Raw genomic sequence first — 20,372 nt, 5'->3', positions numbered from 1 at the left:
GCTTTCCCACTCTGACTCTTCCTATTACTTGTGTTTAGAAATAACAAAGGATTATTAGGGATGAGGATGTATGACAGGAGGATGAAAGAAAACAGCAGAGAGCTTCCCGGTGGCGCAGTGGTTGAGACTCTGCCTGCTAATGCAGGGGACGTGGGTTCGAGCCCTGGTCTGGGAGGATCCCACATGCCGCGGAGCAACTAGGCCCGTGAGCCACAGCTACTGAGCCTGCGCGTCTGGAGCCTGTGCTCCGCAACAAGAGAGGCCGCGATAGTGAGAGGCCCATGCACCGCGATGAAGAGTGGCCCCCACTCACTGCAACTAGAGAAAGCCCTCGCACAGAAACATAGACCCAACACAACCAAAATTAATAAACTCCTACCCCCAACATCTAAAAAAAAAAAAAAAGAAAGAAAACAGCAGAGCCAAGAAAATGACAAATGGGGGTGCCTGAAAGTGGCTGCAGGGGGCAGGCAGGGCATTACATGGAGCATTAGCCCTGGTTTAGCAACAGAACAAAGAGAGAGATGTGGGGTGGAGGCAGGAATGACAAGTGAGAGAAGGGTGATGCTTCTAGAATAAAACATTTGGACAGGGAGTGAGAAGGTCTGTGCTGGTTCGACCTTGACAGAAAGCCTCAGATGAAAGTCTGGATGTCATTTGCACGTAAGAAATGGAGGCATATTTCCACCTGGGGTGGCTACCTCACACCCATTGCTTCAGCAAAACACATTTGAGGCTTTAATATTAACAAACACCCTTTGGTTCTTTAGCGTCATGGTTTTCTTTCCTGGTTTCATGTGGTAATCACTTGGGGAGCTTAAATGTACTGAGGCCTGGGACCCTATCTGAATAATTAAATCAGAAGTTTTAAGGGCAAGTATGGATATCAGTATTTTTATAAAGCACCTCAGGTGGTGATAATGAGCCTCTAGGTTTAGCTGCTTCAGTAAATGGTTGCAAAAACTATCAGCAGAGCATGTGAAGGGCCCATGAATAAAATATACATTTATTCGCATAAATATCTGAGAACAGTTTGAGGGTATGAGCATTGTATAAGGTGCTTCAAAGTGCTAAGATTTAATATTTAAATAACCCGTGAAAATTGTATTTTCAGCCTGACTCTTTCTGTTTGCATCAAAGACCATCATACACACATCATCTGCTCTGCTACACCAAAATTACGGGAAAAAATCACTTCCTTCTCCCTTCTCATATTCTTCTGGGAGCAGGGTGAAAATGGGTTTCCATTTCTTAATAGGTCAAAGCAGAGAAGAAGCAAGGATGAATGCATCTACTGCATGAAGAACAAAACCAAATACCCTACTGAGAGTTCATTTCAACAATTATGTATTAAATACTTACCCTGTAACTGGTGCCATGCAGGGCACAGGAACAGAGGTGCCACAGAGTAGAACAAGGAGTAGGACTTCTAGGACACCCAGACCCAGCCCTGGTTGAGAATGGGAGGGCCCGGAAGTGTAGCTCTAAAAAGGCAGAGGCCTTCATAGTGGAAAGGAGAATGCCATTTGGACAAAGATCAACCACCCAAAAGGCAGTCCAACATTGACTAAAGTATTTTATGGTAATTTTATTTTCAATACAAATCATCAATCATTAATTAATTAAGAACATCCTATGCACCAACACTGTGTAGGATACTTCAACTGATTTTATACAGGAAGTCCTGGGAATTGGTCTTATCTGCTTTTTGGGGGTTCCCATGGAGAGAGTTGTCTCCTTTTCCCTGAAAAGTCCTTGTCATAGATTGAATAATGACCCCGCCCCAAAGATGTCCTAATCCCCAGACCTGTGACTATGTTGCATTCCATGACAAAAGGAACTTTGCTGATGGGAATAAGTTAAGGACACTGAAATGAAGATTATGCAGGTAGGTCCAACTTAATCACATTTGTCCTTAAAAGAGGAAAATTTTTCCCAGCTGTAGTCAGAGAGAGAACTGTGAGAGGCTCAGAGGGATGGCAGTGTGACTTGCCAGTGTAGGCTCTCAAATGGAGGAAGCAGCCATGAGCCAAGGAGTGCAGGCAGTCCCTAGAAGCTGACAAAGGCAAAAAAAAGAAAAAGGATTCTTCACTAGAGTTTTTGGGAAGGAAAGCAGTCCTACTGACACTTATTTTAGTGTGATGAGATCCATGTTGAATTCTGACCTACGGAACTATAAGGTAATAAATTTGTGTTGCTATGTAAACCGTTAAATTTCTGGTAGTTTGTTACAGCAGCAATAGGAAACTAATACAGTCCCAGAAGGATACCAAATCCACGTTTAGAAAGAAGAGACATGAGGCTTAATGTTTTTGGATTTCATTTTTTAAACTTTTTATTTTGAGATAATTTTAGACTTATGGAAGAATTTCCAAATACTCTTTATACAGCTTTCCTTAATGTTAACATCACACATAATAACAGTGACATGATCAGTATTAAGAAATTAATCCTGGTATAATACTATAAACTACAGATTTTATTCAGATTTTACCAGTTTTTTTCCACTAAAGTCCTTTTTATTTCTATTCCAAGGTCCCCGTTTGCATTTAGTCATCATGTCTTCTTGGTCTCCTCCGATCAGTGAAAGTTTCTCAGACTTTCCTTGTCTTTTACGATCTTCAATGTCTTCAATTTGGGTTTGTCTGATGTTTTCTCAGGAGTAGGTTGAGGCTGTATTATTGGGAAGAACACCACAGAGATGTGCTTTTCTCAGGGCATCATATCAGGGATTCATGATGTTGATTGTCTTATTACTGGTGATGTTAACCTTGATCAATTAGCTACAAGTTTTTCCACGATAAAGTTCCATATTTTGCTTTAAAACTAATACATATAGTTTTGGGGAATGATACTTTGAGACTATACAAATATCCTGTTTCTCCTTAAATATTTGCCCACTAATGCCATCCTCAATCAATGAATCTCATCTGCAACAATTACCATTGGGGTGTAGTCATGGGGATTTTCTAGTTCCTTCATTCCTTCTACATTTATTAGTGGAAGATCTGTAAGGGAGAGTTGCTTCTTCTCGGACTTTTATTTATTTATTCAGTTACTTACATCAGTATGGACTCAGGATATTTAATTTGTCCTTTGGGTTATGACCTAGCGCTATTGTTATTTATTCTGTTGATCAAATTGTTTCACATTTGGCCATTGGGGGCTCTTTCAAGTAGGCTTCTGTGCCCTTTCAATATGCCTTGATCCTTTTTTCCTTTCTTTCTTCTTCTTCTTCTTCTTTTTTTTTTTTTTTTGTAGTACTGTTCATCTTGTATTTTCCCTGCCCCAGCCCTGGAATCAACCATTTCTCCAAGGAATGCCCTGGTTTATATTATTAAAGAATAATATTTAGAAGCCAAGATCTGGACTCTAAAAAGGTTCATTGTTATTGAGATGTCACTGTTTCTAGTCTCTCATAGCAGGCAAAGCTAGGGATAAGTGTATGTACACTAATTCATGCATACACACATTTATTTATATATTCCTGTGTCTATATGTATTTTTTCATTTTTAAAAAATTTTATTAAAGTATAGTTGATTTACAATGTTGTGTTACTTTCTGATATACAGCAAAGTGACTCAGTTGTACATATATATATATATATATATATATATATATATATTCTTCTTCATATTCTTTTCCATTCTGGTTTATCACAGGATATTGAATATAGTTCCCTGTGCTATACAGTACCACCTCGTTGTCATTTATATGTATTTTAAAAATCAGACCACCTAGAGGGGTGGGATAGGGAGGGTGGGAGGGAGACGCAAGAGGGAGGAGATATGGGGATATATGTATATGTATAGCTGATTCACTTTGTTATAAAGCAGAAACTAACACACCATTGTAAAGCAGTTATACTCCAATAAAGAGGTTAAAAAATAATAAAAGAAAATTCAGCATTCCTCTTTCAAAAAAAAAATCAGTTCATACTGATTTCTCTAACTCCAATCTAACACCACAGGGTTCTTTCTTACCTCCCCTGTTTTCTTATTTAGAACATGTTTCTGCAACTGTGAGAAATCTGGATCTCCTTATCGACAGTGTATTTACCTATTTTATTTTTTATTTTTTGAAGACAAGTATATATTATTTGCAACTCTCCCAGCTCCATTGACCATACCACTGACCAGTCCAGGCTGCCGGTTGCTGGTTGGGTTCTAGGTGGAATGTTAGGGGATTCTCCTAGTTCTGTTGTGGCCGGTGGATCCACTGTTACCAGGCAGTATCCTGTGGTGGGTCAGTGTGATGGAGGGGCTTTGATCCTCTGTGGAGCTTGGCTTTGGGCTGATCCTTTGGAAGCTGGATGAGCTGGTAGTGAAGCTGCTGCCCAGTGACCTGAGTCCACGACTGACTTTCCATAGCATCCAGTGGAAGACAGGGATGTGTCCTCTTGTTATGGCCTTACTGGTGGGTCTCCTATTTATATTCAGACTTGTTCAGTCTGTCAGAAGCCGACTTTATCTATGACATGAAAGGCAGCTCTCAGAAACACTGGCTGCATGGATTAAGGAGAAATGCCAACTCTCTGACAAGCTTAGGGTGACTGAAAAGGAGTGTGCAGAGACTGAATCAGTTTTAGAGAATGTCAGGCTAGTAAAAGAGTCTTTAAATATAAGCGGCCTTACAAATACTTACAGAAAGGTGAGGAAGACCAACTTGATGTTGATGGAAAAGTTAACTTCCTTGGTTAAAGAACTGAAAGAGAAATCCAAATGCTCAAAACAAAAAGAGGAGATGCTAAAAATGCTTGAGTCCCTAAAAGAGGTCAGGAGACTCATGATATCATAAGGAGTTTCTCCAAATCTGCCAAGAGGCCAAGAGCCAAGCCCTGATGGTCCCTTCTGCAGGAGGGGGCCTAGGATTTAAAGCAGCACTGTTCCCTCCCCTCCACTTAGGAATCCTGAACTGTCACACTGTGTTCATCTACCTTGACCTCCATCTCAGGGTCATCAAGGCCAGGGGATCCAGGGGAGCCCCCTATCAGATGTAGTTCCTCCACCTTCACGTGCTGGACCCAGCAGCGAACTCCTTCATGGTCCATTCCTCCACATCTAAAGAATCTTGGACTTCCAGGAGCAAACCAAGAAATGTGGGACTTCTGCTTGACATAAAGTTTGGCTTATCTCTCATTAGTGGTGAGAAAAAATGTTGTACTTAAGAGACTAATCTTTTACTCATATTGAATCCTTATCAAACTACATTTCTCAAGACAATGGTTAATATCACTTACATATTATATCTTATAAATGAACTCTTTATATTTTATTCTCTATATAAATATTATAATTTGAAAATACATTTGGTTTATCAATAAAGGCTTAGCTGTTAACAGCAGTATTTTTTGAGTTGTATTATAAAATATGCTTACTTATTAGCTCAACCCTATTCTCCATTTCAAATAGTTTCAGAACCATGAACCCATATTCCTGTAAGGAACAAATTTACCAGCTAGACTATAGTATTTGTGTGCAGTTCTTTTTATATTTAGCCTTACAAGAACCAGTCAAAACACTGTCTTCCAAAGACACTTAGGTCAGCTGCTTTCTTCCCCACTGCTTAAGTGCTTAACCATTTTTGAAACTTGTCTATTATTTCAAAATATAAGATGACACTCACATTCATGCTCTCAACTTGAAAACATCCCTTTTGAGCAGGAATAGTGCTTTCGCATCTGTTCCAACTTTGTCTCCGAGACTGGAGATCTTAGGCTCTAATACTTTGGTACTCAACTCCTTTAGTCCTGGGAAACTGTTAATTTTGTAAAATAAGTTCAATCAATCACTATGAAGTACTCATCAATTGGACAGTTCCAGCAGCAAGTATCAATTTCCAGACTTACATGGTTATTTGCCATATGTGCATCTCACCCTTTTAGTTAGATTCCAAGCTTCCTGAAGGCATTCATTCCATGGTTACATCTTTTTAGCAGTCCACCTTGGCCACAAGAGATGCTCACATAGTTGTTGCATCTTTATCTATGATGAATTGAAGTACAAGATTATAGACACTAAGTGTGATGGATTTTGTGCTACCAAAAAAGAGGCAATTTCTTCTTTTACCTCGAACCCTCTTTCCTGTATCCCCTTCTGTCCTCCCTTTGCTTGGCTAACACGTCTGCTAGGTTTAGACTCAGCTGAAGCATTCTTGGACTTCCTTTTTCCCTCTGTTGCCATTAAGGGAGCCCAGATTCTCTTCTCTCAAACATTGTGTGCAGACACCCTGGATAAAACTTACGACACTGTGGTGTAATTGTTGGTTTTCTTGCCCACCTTCTTCACAAGGTACTGAGCCTTTTGAGTGCTGGCCTTGGGTCTTCTTCATCTTAGTATCCCCATCACATGGCTGCAGGGAATAGATGCTCAGCAGGGGTTCATTGAACAAATGGATAACACTAGTGATTAGAGGAGTGATATTGCAGGTGTCTTAACATGTGTTGTTATCTGGTCTTGGGATCAGGATAGTCTGACCTTTGGGGACAAGTGGGTACTTGCAAACAAAACCCAAGTGTGAAGCTGTCTAATTTGTAGGCATATGACTGATTGGGACCAAAAAATAATTGGGAAGAGAAATAATGTTTATCAAGCAGCTATTATGTGCCAAGAATTACCAGATACTTTACATGTTTTATCTCATTTTAACCTTCAACAACCTAAGTCAAGTGATTTTTTGTCTTCGTGCAGAAGAGAAGCATCTTGTACTGAAAGGTAGGTGGTTAATAACTTGTCTAGTTCTCACAGCCCTTAAGCGACTGCAGTCCACCTCCATCTTCCTCCAAAATCAATACACTTCCTATTGTACCATGATGTTTGGAGGGAGAGAAATGCATTAAATTAATTTGTGAAATTACTAGAAATGTAAGTCAAAGAGCTTTATTTTGTAAGAATAATTGAAAACAAATAAAAGTCCTTAAATTGAGGTCAAGCTGCATTTTGTTAGCAAGGTAGTCAGATGCAAAATTTCCCATTATTGTTGGTGGTACACTTGACGAATCCACTACATGAAAACTGAGAGACTTGAATGATTTTGTTCACATCTAATCCAGGCTTACAGGCTAAAACTTGGCAGGCACTTAGCCAATAGGCCCATCAGAAGTGGTAGCTGTTATTTTCTAGAATACATGACCTGTCACTTTTTTTCCCCCCAGAAGATTCAAACAGCTGAAAGGTCATGGTATCATTGATTTTGGTACAAGAATCCAGCTGAGCAAAGGCTTTCCTTTGATTTCTGTGGTCTCACTCATTGGATTGGAGCAGCTGGATATCATTAGAATGTCGTACAACTTTTATTGGGTCTAAATTTGGTTCCATGAGACTCGACAGGGAGTGATTAGGAGTTATTTTTAATACTCAACTTTTTTTCAGATAGATATCTCCTAGACCACAGTTTTCATTCAGCAAATTATTATGCTTTTAGAATGGGGGAAATTTGTTCCACTTCAAAAATCTCTCCAAACCTTGTGTGTCGCAACTAATTTTGCTTTCTAGCCAATTCTGTGTGCTTGGCAAGCAAGGTATCAGCAAGAGCATCTTCCAATGAAACACTGGCTTTCACTTCCCCATGGGTGATCACTCTTCCACTTCAGAAGACATTCATTGCCCCAAGTTAGACAAGCAAGAGGTCAGGCCAATACTTTCCAAGCACAGTGTTCCACTCAACAATATATAATTCTCCTGTTTCATCAAGCTGATTAAAATGTTTTATTACATCCTGTGACAAACAACTTTCTTAGAGCAAAGAACTGTGAAGGAGGAAGTGGAAAATGATTTAAATCATTTACTGGATAAGGACTATAAACAAAAAACATTAGACAGAAAAGTGGTTAGCATTTATTTGCAAGCCTTCATTATTGCAGCCAATCTAGCTTAAGAATCACGTCTGAAGCGATCAATTCAAATTTCTTTAAGGCTAGGAAAAAAAAAAACCCTCAGCTTCCTTCTCCTTTACTCATGATTGTATGGAAGCATTTTAGATGATTGACTAAATGAAAGACAGACTGAAAATCTACAAAATAATCTAAATTTAGAAGAAAATTATGGGGCTATCTTTTTGTGCCAGATATGCTCATGAAAAATCAAAACCTACCTTTTGAGCTGAGAAGTAATTTTAATAGCCTGTTTAAAGTCTTCCAGCTGTGCTTGCTAAGCTTTTTTCTATTCTTTTTTTTTTCTCATGCAAATGAAACCAAGAAAAACATAAAGCCATGCAAACCCCACCTCAGGCAAGTCTGAGAATATATTATTTTTCAGAACTCAGTTGGATTTATGGTCTAACTAATGTGGACTCTGCTCTTAGAAGATAAATATAGGAAATCATTTCAAAAGGATAACACTTTTGCTGAAAACAAACACAGTCTTCTGGTTCCTCCTTAGCGTGCCTCTAGCCCTAGACTTTATTATCCTCATTCCTAATTCTTTTTTTTCCCCTGTACTTCAGCTCTGGGCCTTAAGAGGGTGCTGGATACACAATATGTACTCAGTAAATTTTATGGGGTGAATTCATGAGTTCTGGGGGGAATAAAAACCTCCTTGTTGAATATAGGCAAAAGCTGCTTCATCATTACTCAGATTTTCTCCCAGCATTAGCCAGACCTCCACTGTAAACTGTTAGCTTTATTCAAGCCACCAGACTATCACTGTATCCCTTCAACACCAGAGCAGTAGGGCTGGAGTACCCATCAAAGACTATGATGGACACATTTAAGCCAAATGAGGTCCCAGCACAACAAACGCTGAGCTTCCCACCTTCTCCTCATTAAAGGGGTCAGGAGATTACACTAGCACGTTTAGCTGGAAAAAAAGAATTACAGGGAGCACATTTTCTCCAGACCCTCTTTCCATACTCCAATACACATCACTCACACACACCCATACCCAAACCCCACATCACATGTGAATGTCAGTTGTTTACACATATGCTATGGCGTCTACCTGTTATTTTGGCTGGATCAATATTCTTTACCTATCTTCTGATAATAGAAGCCTATCCTTCAGGAATCATCTCTCTCTCACTCCCAGACAATGCTGTTTTTGTGTGGCTAACCACACTCCCCATCCAGGGAAGGGCTAATCATCATCGTCCTCATCATTGTTATAGCAATAAATAATCTAATATATTTGGTATGTAGGATGAACCAGATTTGTTCTAAGCACTTTACAGCTATTAGCTTTTCTGATTTTGCAATACTGATATAAGGGTGAACTATTATCTCCATTATACAAATGAAGAAAATGATTTAAAGAGCATATAACTGATATACAGAGGAAGTGAGATTTGAATCCAGGCCATTTGCTTTTGGAGCTCCATGCTTTTAATCATATGTTAAAACTCCTTAGGCCAGGCCATTTACAGTATTTCCTAGTCTTGAGCAATGGCAATTGGTTGACATGTGGGCATGTGACCCAATCTTGGCTAGTGAGAGCCTTCCCTGGGACTTAGGCTGGAGATATCAGGAAAGAGATACATTCTTTTTTGCTGGAGTACTAAGCTGATCTGATGTGGGTCTGGAGCTGCTTGTGAGCTTCTTTCCCCTCCTGGAGAAGAGTGTGTCTGACAATGATGCCAACATAGATGAAAGCAGAGCTTAGAGTTAGAGAGACAGAGATTCCTAAGGACCTCACTGGAGCATCTGGAACTCCACATACTCAAAGCTAGACAGATATTGCTTATTTTGTTTAAGTTAGTATGAACTGGTTTTCTTTATTTCAGCTAGAGTTTTAACTGATACACACTAGAATCTTACCTGATATACACATATACACTCTTTCTCTACATGAAAGTCATATCCAGGGATAGGACTTGACCTAAATTAGGCCAATCAGAGCCAAGGCAATGAATATTGAAATGACTAAGTAGTTGAGAAAGTAACTCAATATTTCTGGTTGGATCTAAACCCCCAAAAGATTTAAGGGCTGAATCTGCTGCCAATATTTTAATATCATGTGTACCTTGTGTCTAAAGTCAACATAGAGGAAGACAAAATTGTGAAATTGAGGGAAAAAGAAAAACTAAATCCTAATGACATTTCTTTGGCCCTGAATCATGCTGAACCTGAAGCCATCAGGCTCTACCTAATGTCTATTGGACATTTCTTTTATGTGGCTCAGTGAATCTCATTTCTGTTTAAGCTAGTTTGTGTTGGGTCTTCTATCATTTGCAATGAGATGGGTCATTTGTTGATACAGGATTGCACGGTCTGTCTTATTGCCAAATTTTCTATCCATGTACAGCTTTTAACCAGGGTGGCTCAGGGTCCATATAAATGCCATTACTGTACATTTCTTTTCTCAAGTACATGAAGGTCATGTTCTCTGGATGAGAACAGAGGGAGAAGGCATGGGTTAACCTAGGACTAGGTTGATAGCATGATAATGAGGATGGTGAGAAAATCCTCCAAAGCCAGACACCGTCTATTAATCACAACACTTCTTAGAGATGGTCTGAAAGATGCTTCCAAATGGACGGTTCTGGTGTGGGTGGGCCCAGCAGTCCTGAAGGATGGCTCAGCATTCAAACTTGGAGTTGAGGCCATGGATATCAAAGCAGTAGTGTGACTCCTGGACAGTGGATCCCAAGGACTATGAAGGAAAAGGGGGTTGATTGAAGCCTGGAAGGGAATGTCAACCAACTGATGAGACCATTGGTTACCAGTGGTCACTGGAAACTTCTGAGCCTCCTGTGTCCCAATTATCCTTCAGACTACTGCAATTATCACCACGTGACTGGATTTTTATTGCCTAGGATGTGTGTGTGGTTTGTGAGGTATATCTCAATGAAGTCCTCTGGACTTTCCAGATTGTCTCATAACCTTGGCCTTAGTGTTTCTGACCTGGTTTTCTCCGGAGGTTGCTGGTTCAGAGCACATGAAGGATGCAACCCATTGGCAACCACGCCCAGTTAGCTGGCTCGTATGAAGACTCATTCTGTATGGAAGAAAAAGATGCCTTGTCTATAGCTCCATGAAGACTTCTGCCTGGGCTAGGAAATAAACTGAGCATTGCTGTGTCCTACTGTGTTTTACTGTTGTAGAAAGGAACCAAGGCTGGGACTTTACAACCTCAGTATGATGGTCCTGAAAGCTCTGACCATGGAGTATCAGGTGATATACCTGGTTTGTGTCCTTGGTCTTCTGCCCTGTTCCACAGTGTGGGCACTACCATTCCACCATGAAGGACTGCGGTAAAGGCAGTGTTTTAGCTGTGCAGTCAGTGAGCTGAGTCACTGTGGGCTGGAACTGAGATAAGGCAAGATGTTGACAACCACAGGGAAGCAGGAGTTGGCAGTGGAAGTGGAATGAAGGCTAGATGTTAGATGGAGGTCCCTGACAGGACGTGGAGGCTGAACTCTATACACATGGAGACTGGGATCTATAGAAATCAAGGCCAGGGAGTGGATAGCATAGACGAGGTTTGGTCAACAAGAGAAATCTGGGCTGGAGAAGCAGCAGAATTAGGAGAATGATCTGAAGCAAAACCAGGGACCAACCACAATGAGTAGACTTGTTGCTTTACTGAGACCCTGTAGACAATTGCAGAATTTTATCTCCCCTTATCCCCCTTCTGGAATTGTTCTAGGTCTTAGAAGTCTAAGGTTTTACCTTTTCTGAATCACTTTTCTTCAAGAACCTTGTGTGCTGTTCAGTATTCTCTAGGTGGACCCCTAGAGGTCGGATGTGGGAAGTCTGGTTCCTCTGGATGCCAGAGGGGAGCAGGGGCTGGTTCTTCCGAAGCCCAAAATTTCCAGTGGATTATTCCTATCTACTCCCACTTAATCTTGGAATGTGAGTTCTTGAAATACTGGTGTCTGTTTGAGCCTCAGCTGTTCCTGTCAGAGAAATCACTTAGAAAGTTTTGTTTTCTGGGATAATGGGACTTCTTCAGAAATATGAAATTTCTCAATGTCCCTAGTTATTGGATTACTTTAGGCAACAAAAAATGTATAAAATGCTACAACTGTTTAGAGTTTATATCCTTCTTACTGACAAGTAGGGGTTGGGCTAATTTGAAAAATAAGCATTCATAAACTGAGGCTACCAAAATGGAAAAAGAAAACTACAAACTACACAGAAGGAGAAAACCAAGTGGGTTAGATTTTCTGATACATCCAAGTAAACCAGTTCCTTGGGAGATACAATCATTTCCTGGTACTAAAAGGAACATATTGTATAGGTATATGTCCTAACACAAGGAACACTAAACCACTTACTGGACAACATCTTCAAGAGCAGTTTTGGAGACAATAGAATGAGTAGAAGCTCTGATGATGGGTTGCATAGGTTCAAATGCCAGTTCTGCTGACTTCCACTTGTATGACTCTGGGCAAGTGGCTTAGCATGTCCAGGTCTCAGTTTTCTTATTTGTAAAATGAGGACAACAATAGAACCACTTTCATGTCATTGTCAGGGAGATTAAATGAATTAACATATAAAGAAATTAGAATAGTGCCTGGCACATGGTGAGTGCCAATCAATAAGTCTTCCTCTTCTTTCTATTTTCTTAAACTAATCCTAAATAGAGACTAAGGTCCAACAAAGCACTAGTTCAAGAGTGGCCCAAGGGCCTCTACAGATGATCTTTCTAAGGCTCTATGCTAATTCTCTCCAAGGTTACTTCCACACTCCTTCTTATCCTTCAACTTCTATGGAAACCTCCTTTCCAAAGCCTGGCTTCCCCTTTCCCACAGCCAAATTCCCAGGACGCTGTGTCCCCACAGTCCTCATCCTGGCTTTGGATTCCCCTCTGCAATGTTTGACTTATACTCCTGTTGTCAGGCATTCCTGTCCTGTTCTTTTCTCCTATCTCTTTTATGCCTTGTCAAAACTAGCCTTTCCCAAGTAGTGACATCTCATGAAACTGACAAATAAATATGGCAGGCTAATTCAAGCCAAGGTGCTTGTAATGGTTAAGTTTATGTCAACTTGGCTAAGATAGAGTGCCCAGTTGTTCCATCAAATGCTAGTCTAGATGTTGCTGAGAAGGTATTTTTTAAGTGTGATTAACATTTAAATGAGTAGAATTTGAGTACAAGTAGCTTACTCTGTAATGGGGGTGGGCCTCATCCAATCGGTCAAAGGCCTTAAGAGAAAAGACAGATCTTTTCAAGGAGGAAGGAATTCTGCCTCCAGATTACCTTTGGACTCAAGACTACAACATCAACTCCTGCCAGAATTTCCAGACTGCTGGCCTGCCCTGCAAATTTCAGACTTGCCGACCTTCACAATTACATGAGTCAATTCCTTAAAATAAATCTCTCTGTATAAATATACACACATCCTATTGGTTCTGTTTCTCTAAAGAACCCTAGCTAATACAGTTATTAATATGTATAATGGCTAAATGTCTTTGCTTCCTCATTAACACTTACATTTTAACAAGGGCTCAATTTTAAAAAGTGAGGAATGTGAACATTGCTAAATACCATTGGAGAGCAAGCTGAGGGTAGGGGGGTACTTCCCAGCAACTTCGAAATCACTTCATACAGGTAGCAGCCTGTTCATGAGAGGGGCCTGGGCTATTCCATATTTGGATTTATTTCCTCCTCCCCTGAAGCTATGTATGGGATATGTAGAAATGACTTTAGCTATAGACAAATACCGCATGCATTTATTTTAGTCTGGGTTCATATTTGAAAATCATCTGTAAATAAAAAGTCTTCCTATTGCTCTGTGCATCTGTTGTGAATGTTGGTGTAATTCACCTATTCATCATAATCACAACAGCAAGGGAAACATGAATCATTGTCTCCTTAAGAGTTTGAAAGGAAGCAAGTCAAATGTTTCTCTGAAATTCCTTAGAAGAAAGTCAATCTTCTACCCATAACAATAGGGCAGAAAAATCAATCAGTCCAAAATCCAAGTCTTTTTCTTTTTTAGCTTTTCATGTGGAAGACTTAGCAATAGATCTTCCAGAGACATCATTGTTCTTACAAAGGTAATATCACACAGTTTCAGAAATGGTAGAACAATGATAATGTAAGGGCAAGGTGGACTTTGGAAAAGAAATGAACTCCTCCCTGCAATGTGACAAAATATCAAATGGTTTTGGTTTCTACAATGCAGACCATTATTTTGGGGATGATGTTTCCTCTGCATGAAAATGTAGAAAATTTGTATTCACTGATAGAACATAGTTACCATATTTCTTTTTTATTGTTGGTGTTTTGACAATCACTTATCCTTATCCATTCTTGCCTGCTCACCTGCTCTCTCCTCCAATTCTTGGTCTGCTTGTGAGATCACAGATATCACATTCTCTAAGAAGCAGAGGTGGTGATTCTGTTTCTCAAAACAGGTGAGCAAGGCAACCCTCTCTATGAGAATGAGGAAGAAGGTCTTCAAAAGAGGAACAGTAGGTAGAGAAATATTAATGAAGGTTTATTGCCTTGGGACCATGACTCAACTAACTCTAATTCCAGAGTTGGTTAAGAGTTAACGTTTTGGAGAAGTTAACTCTTTTCTGAGAAGGCTTAACTAACTCTAGAGTTGGCTGAGAGTTAACTTTTCTGGGAGCCATCGGGAGAAGGTGAGTGTTGGTTAATGGAGAGGTGAAGTAGGAGCAAAAGGGAAAAGTGTAAAAGGACTGGGGATCTGGTCTTCAGCCTGATTCTAAGGGGTCGTGTGATATATTGCCAAGTGTCACGGGACCAGTGAAGAAAGATGAACTGCTGTTTGATTAGAAATCTTATGAATGGCGAAGTGTTGTTTGATTAGAAGTAATATATTGGGAAATTATGCAAAGTGTTGAATTGTAAGTTTCTCCCCTACCTCTGCACTTCACAAATCCCTTAGCTTATCTCCTGAATGTTCCCCAAGGCTGAAGATACAGTCATTCATGGGCCACCCATTGGGGCAGCAGAAGCTAGTCTACACACAGTGGAGAGAAGCTAAGGAGAGATGAGCATTGGGAAGCCAGGGGCAGGACAAGTCTTCCCAGCTCTCATAGACTTTAGGACAGATGGATGGTGTCCGGAAGGGGAGGCGGGAAGGGAGAATGGTGCAGATGCCCTCACCTGCAGCAAGGAGCTTCCTTTGCCTGAGCTGGGAGTTTGGTGGATGCTGAATGGCCACCAACTTGTCTTTCTTGCTGCTTTCCTATGGACAATGCTCTTTCCATGACTCAGTTATCCCTAGGGTGATGTGAGGTCGGGGATGTGTCTACCTTCAGTGGGACTGAGATGGGAACAAGGTGGATCTAGACTAAGGTTTCTAAACTTTAGTATTATAGTTATTTTGGGTTGGATAAATTTTTGCTGTACTGCTATTCTATGCATTGCAGGATGTTTAGCAATATCCCTGAACTCTACCCACCAGATGCCAGTAGCACCACCATTCCAGGTGAAATAACCCCAAATATTGTAGATATTGCTCAGTATTTGTTGGGGGGCACCACTGGCTGCCAGCTGAGCACCACTGGTCTCCACTGAACCAGTTTGAAACCTCCCTCTGAGTCGCCAGAGTATATTCTTTCTCTTCATTCTCTCTCTCTCTGTCTCTGTCTCTTTCTCTCTTCTTGCCCCTCCCCCCCCCAGTCTGCTCTCTCCTCTCCATCTCCACTACCTTAGTCTAAGTTACAGTCTTGTCCAGCCTGGATAGCTATCCTATCCTAACTGGTCTCCTCTATCCCCTTTTACCCTCCAAAAATCAGACTCTACAATGAAGCCACAGTGATGTTTTTAAAAACCTCTGTCCTGTGCTTAAAATCCTTTGGGCTTTCCCCTTTCCCTAGTTTCCTTAGGATGAAGACCAAAACCTTTGCTACTTGGCCCAGCTCTGTGTGATCAAGGTGCTCTGAAGACTCCTCTCTTCCAGTCATTCCCTTGTTCTCTGGGTTCCAACAACCCTGCTCTTCTTTCATTTTTTAGGAGGACTGTGGTTCATCTAATCACAGGGCCTTTGCACATCCTGTTCTTCTGCCTGAGACTCTCTCCCCCTACATATCCTCCTGGTTCAAGCGCAGTGTTTCTCTATCAGCTCAAGCATCACTTCCTTGGGGAAGCCTCTATGAATGCTCGGAAGGAATCAGGCTCCTCCTGTCAAATGCACTCATATTGGTATGGAGAGCTCCTCTGCAGCACTTATCACAGTTGTGATTTTACACTAGAGGGCTGTTACCCAATTAATTCCATCTCCTCCTCTGAGCTGTAAGATGTAGAAGGCTAGTACTAACTCACTTCCTTCCTCCCTCCCTCCCTCTCTTCATCTTCTTTCCTTCTTTCTCTTTTCCTTCACTTTTTGTGGACACAAGTCCATATAAGTTTGCTGAGCCTGGTATGTAGCCCCCACGCTGGGCTCTCTAGAATACTGCATCTGTTCTTTCAGTTATTTATGTTTCAACCAATTTCCCTTTCTACCATTAACCCTCTGCCCTTTCTTTGGGCTAAGAAGTCTTTTGAAGGAATACTGAGTTGCTGGAAAGATGTCACCCAAATTTCTCTTTGTGGGACCCCTCCAAGGTGAGGAAAAAGCCCAGTCTTTTGTTCAAAGAAAAAGGAGTCCTGAGCCTTCCAATCACATCTCAGCCATAGCACTGCCCATGGCTCTAGCCTGTGCAGCTGATAATAAAAATATTTTTTAAAAATTAGACAAAGGCAAAAAAGGACTCATCACATTTGTCAGGCAAGCTCTGCTTTAGCAGGGCTTTTGACAGTAGGCAAGAGAAAGTATAGTCAATGACAATGGCTGATGGCGGTCGTGCTGATGGGTCATGAACTTGTCTGGCTCCTCTCTTTCTGGTTTGTGGTTCTATCCCAAGTCTGTAATGACATATAAAAAAATAGACCGCTTATCCTTGTCCTCCTTCCTCATCGCAAATCACATTTCTCAAGACAGTACATGGAATTTACAGGATGTAAACTCGTCAGTAAGAATGACACCGACTTATCACTCAATATCTTGTTACTAAATCAGGACCTCACACCTCATGTTTAACTTAAACCTATTTCCTCCATGTGGTTCCACTTTAAACAAGCTTTCCTTGTTTCCCTTTTGTTTTTCTTCTATCTCAGTGTCTTTAGGCAGTTGAAATTCACTATCTCCGGAAGAAAGCTGCATTACTTTTTAGAGTAATGTAGCCATGAACTCTTCCAGTCTTGACAAGACAGTGCTGGAGATCTAGAGCTAATAGTCATAACAGGGGGCATTGTTACAGATCTCTACAGGGATGAGGCACTTTTCACATCCATTACTGCATTGCAATGACACTTGCAGGATCCTAAGAGAAAACTCAAGGCCCCAGGCAGAGATGGGAGAGATGTTCTTCTCAGTTGGAAATTCCATCTTACTAGGATTTCTACTGTAAACACCTGGGGCCACATTCTCGTTTGCTTTACAAGCTCAAGGAGAAATGCCCACTGAGAAAATTCACAGAAGAGCTAGATGGGGGAATTGGGCTGCTGTCCTGGTAACTGGTTAAGCTCCATGACTGCAGAGACTGTGTCTGGTTTCTTCAACATCACATCCCTAGAGCCTAGCAGCGTGCCTGGCAGTTAATGTTCCCAGTAAATACCTGTTGATCTTCTGTGTGTGAAGCAAGTAACACAGCATGGAGATGGGTGGGAAGCTTCCAGTGTATACGGGAAGTAGGGAAGGAAAAATGGCAGTAAATAAGCTTATGTTATTTTCTTTAAAAATATTTCTTCTACAGTTATATTGTCCTGAGAATGTCTTTAAGATGCCTTCTTAAATGATGGCCCTTATTTCCATTTTTCATAGCTGAAGAAGGAAAAACACAAAGTGTAGATTCCCTTGGGTAATGTGGTGAATCTATTTAATCCTTCTTCTGTTTTAAAATATGCTTGTTTCCTTTTTGATCTTAAATAGGTTTGTCTCTGTCTAACATTGTTTGTGCTGTGAGACAGGGACAAAAACTGTGCCACTGAAAACTTTAGTCTAGTCTGATGTACCATAGGGTTACTTAGAGAGATTTAAGAAGAGTCAAGCATTACTTTCCTAAAGGAGACAGCTGTATTTACAGGAGTGATCAGTTCTCAATCAGTTCTTAATATTAACCCAAGCTAAAATTTTCTTTTGAACTTCCATGACACTGGAGACCCTCGTTCTGCTGGAAGAATTTTCCTGAAGCTTGGGGATAAACGTTTATCCAACATTTTTCTCTTTTTCCCATAGCATATGGTAGACATCATAACAGGAATATGTTATAAAGTTTTTATTAAGAAAGGTGGTATTAGACAAAGACAAATATCATAGGATATCACTTATTTGTAGAGTCTAATGATACAGATGAACTTATTTACAAAACAGAAATAGACCCACAGACATAGAAAACAAACTTATGGCTACCAAAGTGGAAGGTGAGGAAGGATAAATAAGGAGTCTGCAATTAATAGATACACTCTACTATATATAAAGTAGATAAACAACAAGGACCTACTGTACAGCACAGGGAACTATACTCAATATCTTACACTAACCTAAAATGGAAAAGAATCTGAAAAAGAATATATATATATGTGTGTATATGTATAAATGAATCACGTTGCTGTACACCTGAAACTAACACAACATTGTAAATCAACTCTTCTTTAATGGGGAAAAAAAAATGAGGTGTTGTTAAGCGCTAACTGGATGCCCAGGATATAAGGAATTGTCAATGCATGGTTCCACTGGGAGCTGAAATGTGGATACGACGCTAAGTATCTAGTTGGGGACAGGATATTTGCACCATAAAAAGGTTGAGAGCTGACTTTACTTTCACTCTACTCAGTCTCACCAATGGTCTCTGCTGCTCAAGCTTCTTATACCCACCACGTCCTGCTTACATTGCTTCACCTTCCTTCTCTTTTCCAATTCCCAGGCTACGTCATGGCACTAAAGATACAAACTCCCACTCACACAATATACACACGAGCAATTCCATGGCTACTCTTTTAAGATCTCATATTTTTTATTGCATGATCTCACAGAGCTGTTCCACTATTTTTGAGTCTGAATCACTCACTGTGAATTTGTGGTGTGTTATCGATTGTTTAGATCACTAATATCTCTGTGTCCATTGTTTTACATTTGCACCGTGAGAATGTTCTTATTTATATCACAATATAGGTCTAGAAGAAGAAATACTGGAGATACAAGGAGGATGAAGCAAGTCATGTTTCTATTCCCAAAGGAAACTCAAAGAAGTTTTCAATTGCTACCATATTTCTTTGAATCTGTCACCTTTGATTTTTAGCCTAGCAGTATTTATGCACCACTAAGAAAGAACAAAAAGTGCTGTCAATGGAACTATGACACATGATTTCTCAAAACATCAATTTTAAGATACGTGTCAACTTTGGAGATGTTAAAGTGTGAAAAAAAATCAACGAAACATGCATGTTCAACTTACATCATTAGAGCTAGCGGTGTGCCATGCCCAACCCAAGCTACATTTCAAAGTTATAAAGTAGGCATTATCAATTATGTGTGTTATCATTTTAGGAGCGTTTTTGTTTGTTTGTTTTACTACGATTATTGTCATGTGAATCCTGAAAGCACTGAAAGCACAGAACCTGTGAGAGCTGTTTTCATGAGTAGTGGATGGACGCGGTCTAATGCTCGTCATTTGACTTACATTACAGTTTTATTCAGCTTCCATCAGCCCATTTATTTATTTTAAATCCAACATTCTTTCTATGAGAATTTCTTTTAAAATAATAGCCACTCTTTCGTGCCTCCCACAAATAACCATCCTCGCACACTTGCTGCTGACTCGGCATTGGCAGTTAAACACAGTCTGTTTCCCAGGGCTGTCCTGGCTCTCCCATCCAGCAGGGGGGATGCTAAGGCAGCGTGGGCCACAACACTGTAACTCCAATTGGCCTTGGTTGTACAAGCTCATCAATCAGACTGTTGTCAGTCTGCATTTAAAAGTACAGTGAGGTTTATACTTTCCGAGAGAAAAATCTAAACGTATGGCCTGCTTCCTTTCTTCATTTTATAATAGGAAACTTTGCTCAGTAAACAATATATACATTCAAAGCTCTGAATGATGACTTAGGAACCTCTGTGACCACCTTCATAATGAACTGTCATGGAATTTTGATGGTTTGCTTACACATCAATCAGTCCAACTTTCCTCTGAAAGCAAGGCATGAGCAATCAAGACAGATGGTCAGGGGTAGAGAACATTCTGTATTCCCTTGTTAATTTGTGTAACACTAGCTATTATTTTCTAAGTACTTACTATGTGTCAAGCACTGCTAAAAGGAAATTAATAAGCTCTAGTGATTTATTTCTCATAACACATATAAGAGGTAGGTAACACTACCAGGGACATCTCACAAAGAAGGAAACAATGATATGTATTGAGTTGCATCCCCTCAGAATTCATATGTTGAAGTCCTAACCCTCAGTGTGACCATATTTAGAGAT

The 20,372-nt window shown here is 40.3% G+C and overlaps 1 protein-coding gene across 1 annotated transcript in view; it reads right to left on the bottom strand.

Annotated features, from left to right (window-relative positions):
• The window catches only part of LOC309792629 (uncharacterized protein), a gene marked incomplete at both ends in the record, with an annotated part of 50,048 nt that extends 45,679 nt beyond the window's left edge, over positions 1–4,369 (bottom strand). The window contains one exon of the mRNA XM_082602358.1: positions 4,227–4,369. Within this exon, the coding sequence (XP_082458484.1) occupies positions 4,227–4,369 (143 nt within the window). The remainder of the gene's footprint in view (positions 1–4,226) is intronic.
• Between the last annotated feature and the right edge of the window lie 16,003 nt (positions 4,370–20,372).

The sequence above is a fragment of the Mesoplodon mirus genome (assembly GCF_964341445.2).
Source record: "Mesoplodon mirus genome assembly, chromosome: 17".
Taxonomy (NCBI): Eukaryota; Metazoa; Chordata; class Mammalia; order Artiodactyla; family Ziphiidae; genus Mesoplodon; species Mesoplodon mirus.
Note: the sequence above shows the minus strand (reverse complement) of the source record. Positions and strands in the feature narration are given on the sequence as shown.